At 41.3% G+C, this 1,788-nt stretch overlaps 1 protein-coding gene across 1 annotated transcript; it reads right to left on the bottom strand.

Annotated features, from left to right (window-relative positions):
- Window positions 1–922: 922 nt before the first annotated feature.
- Window positions 923–1,450, bottom strand: LOC107489485 (uncharacterized). The gene has a single exon (XM_016110240.1). The coding sequence runs from the start codon at window positions 1,448–1,450 to the stop codon at window positions 923–925; it is 528 nt and encodes a 175-aa protein (XP_015965726.1).
- Between the last annotated feature and the right edge of the window lie 338 nt (window positions 1,451–1,788).

A 1,788-nucleotide genomic window follows, 5' to 3' on the forward strand; every position in this document is an offset into this window, starting at 1 on the left:
TTATCATGTCCTAAAACACTAATTTTTCTTATATCCCATGAGACTTTTATTGATCCTTTTATTGTCATTCCAGGGCTTATTTGTGTTCTTGAAGCTAAGTGCTCTGTAAGGGGGTAACTCTTTAAGATAAGCTTTCAGCCAACACTCCCGAACCAGTTGGTTCAAGGTGCTAGGTGTTGAGACACCCCTAAGGACTTACTCCCTCAAGTCTCTCCCCCATACATACACACCACAGGCATCTGGTTCATTTATTTTCCTTCTTGAGACCTTGGTGTTCAGCACCTCTTTGGGTTACTAAATGCTCTGTAGTGAGGGTTACTCTTGATAGTGGACTTTCAGCTGATAATCCCGAGTTAGTTAACCCAAGTTACCAAGTGATAAGGCACCCCTAAGAGCTTATTCATCCAAGTAGATCCCTTATACCGGAACACCACAGACACATGCCTCAAGATTAAAACCATTGGTGCCTAGCCTTATTGCTTACTCTTTTTCTTTTGTTTTTCACTTTAAGTGTTCTTTCCCTTGCTCTTATTAGGATCTTGTTGTTTACTTAGTCCCATGGGTATATTTAAAGTATAGTATTCAGGCCAGATAGTTGTCATCCTCACCTTATGGTTGAACCAACTTAGCTAACTTATGATCACACCAAAGACTCATGAATGCACTTCCATATTATGAACTCCACTCTGGTGTATTTAAAACACAATCATTCTCTTTTTCATTTGATTTAAAAGACAAGCATACAATAAGTAATGGTATGATGCAGTAACACTTAAACTAGAAATCATAGACCTAAGCAATTAAACCTAAAATGCATAATTGAAAAGGTTCAAACTAACATGGAAGCATGTTCTATTTCATACAAGATCTTCCTTATTTCAAAATGGAAAAAGAGAGACCAAAGAAGGAGCTCCACCACCTTTTACTCATATGGTTTCCCATGCTCTCCTTCTTGCTTGTCCTCTTGGTGTTTTTCTTGAGTGCTTGTGCTCCCACTTTCTTTGCCTTTCCCAAGCAGTTTCTTCCAGAAGCCAGCATCTTCCATCTTCTTCTTTAGTGTGTCCTTCTGCTGTTTCACCTTCCTTTCTTCCTGTTCAACAAACTCTTTTTGGACCTCATCAAATGTGGGAATGGCATAATGTAGATGATGCATATTGCTGGACATGTAGTTCAACCTGGCCTGAGTGTTTACCTTAAACTCCTCCCTATGTAACTGCCTTCCTTCATTCAGTACATTGAACTCATTGAATGATTTCATTTGAGCTAGTTGCCGCTGGTTGAGTTCTTGAAGGCGTTTATCTTGACGCTCTTGCCTCTCAGTAACTTGGTGGATGGCTTGAGTGAGTTGGGAGTATTGCTCCTGTTGCTGCTCCATGTGTTGTTTCTGCCACTCTTCTTGTTGTCTCATCCATTTGGACTGAATGTGAAGTATTTGCTCTTGTCCCTCCATTTGTCTCATTCCCAAATCCTCAATGGCTCTTAGAAGGTGAGTCAAATTTAGGTTTGCTGGGTCATGATGCTCTTCTTGTTAATATTCTTCCTGATGATATTCCTCTTGATGAGTTCCTTCCTTGGCTTTTTGCTTTCCTATATGTGGCCTTCTTTGTTGCTGAGCAGGTGTGGTATAAACCAATCGCTCAAGTGTAACTGGCCTCCCTGGGTTAACCCAGTCTGGATTGCTGTCCTCAAATACCACCCTTGCCTTATTGCACAGGCGGAGAATAGTGCTGGGGTACCAAAGCCTGGCACCTGAATCACCCTTCTCAGCTGAATCTTGAATCCCCTCGG

Source organism: Arachis duranensis, chromosome 1 (assembly GCF_000817695.3).
Source record: "Arachis duranensis cultivar V14167 chromosome 1, aradu.V14167.gnm2.J7QH, whole genome shotgun sequence".
Classification (NCBI taxonomy): Eukaryota; Viridiplantae; Streptophyta; class Magnoliopsida; order Fabales; family Fabaceae; genus Arachis; species Arachis duranensis.

What these genes read in the sequence shown, in the direction of transcription:
- LOC107489485 (XM_016110240.1), bottom strand. Translation starts at nt 1,450, where the DNA reads ATGGAGGGACAAGAGCAAATACTTCACATTCAGTCCAAATGGATGAGA.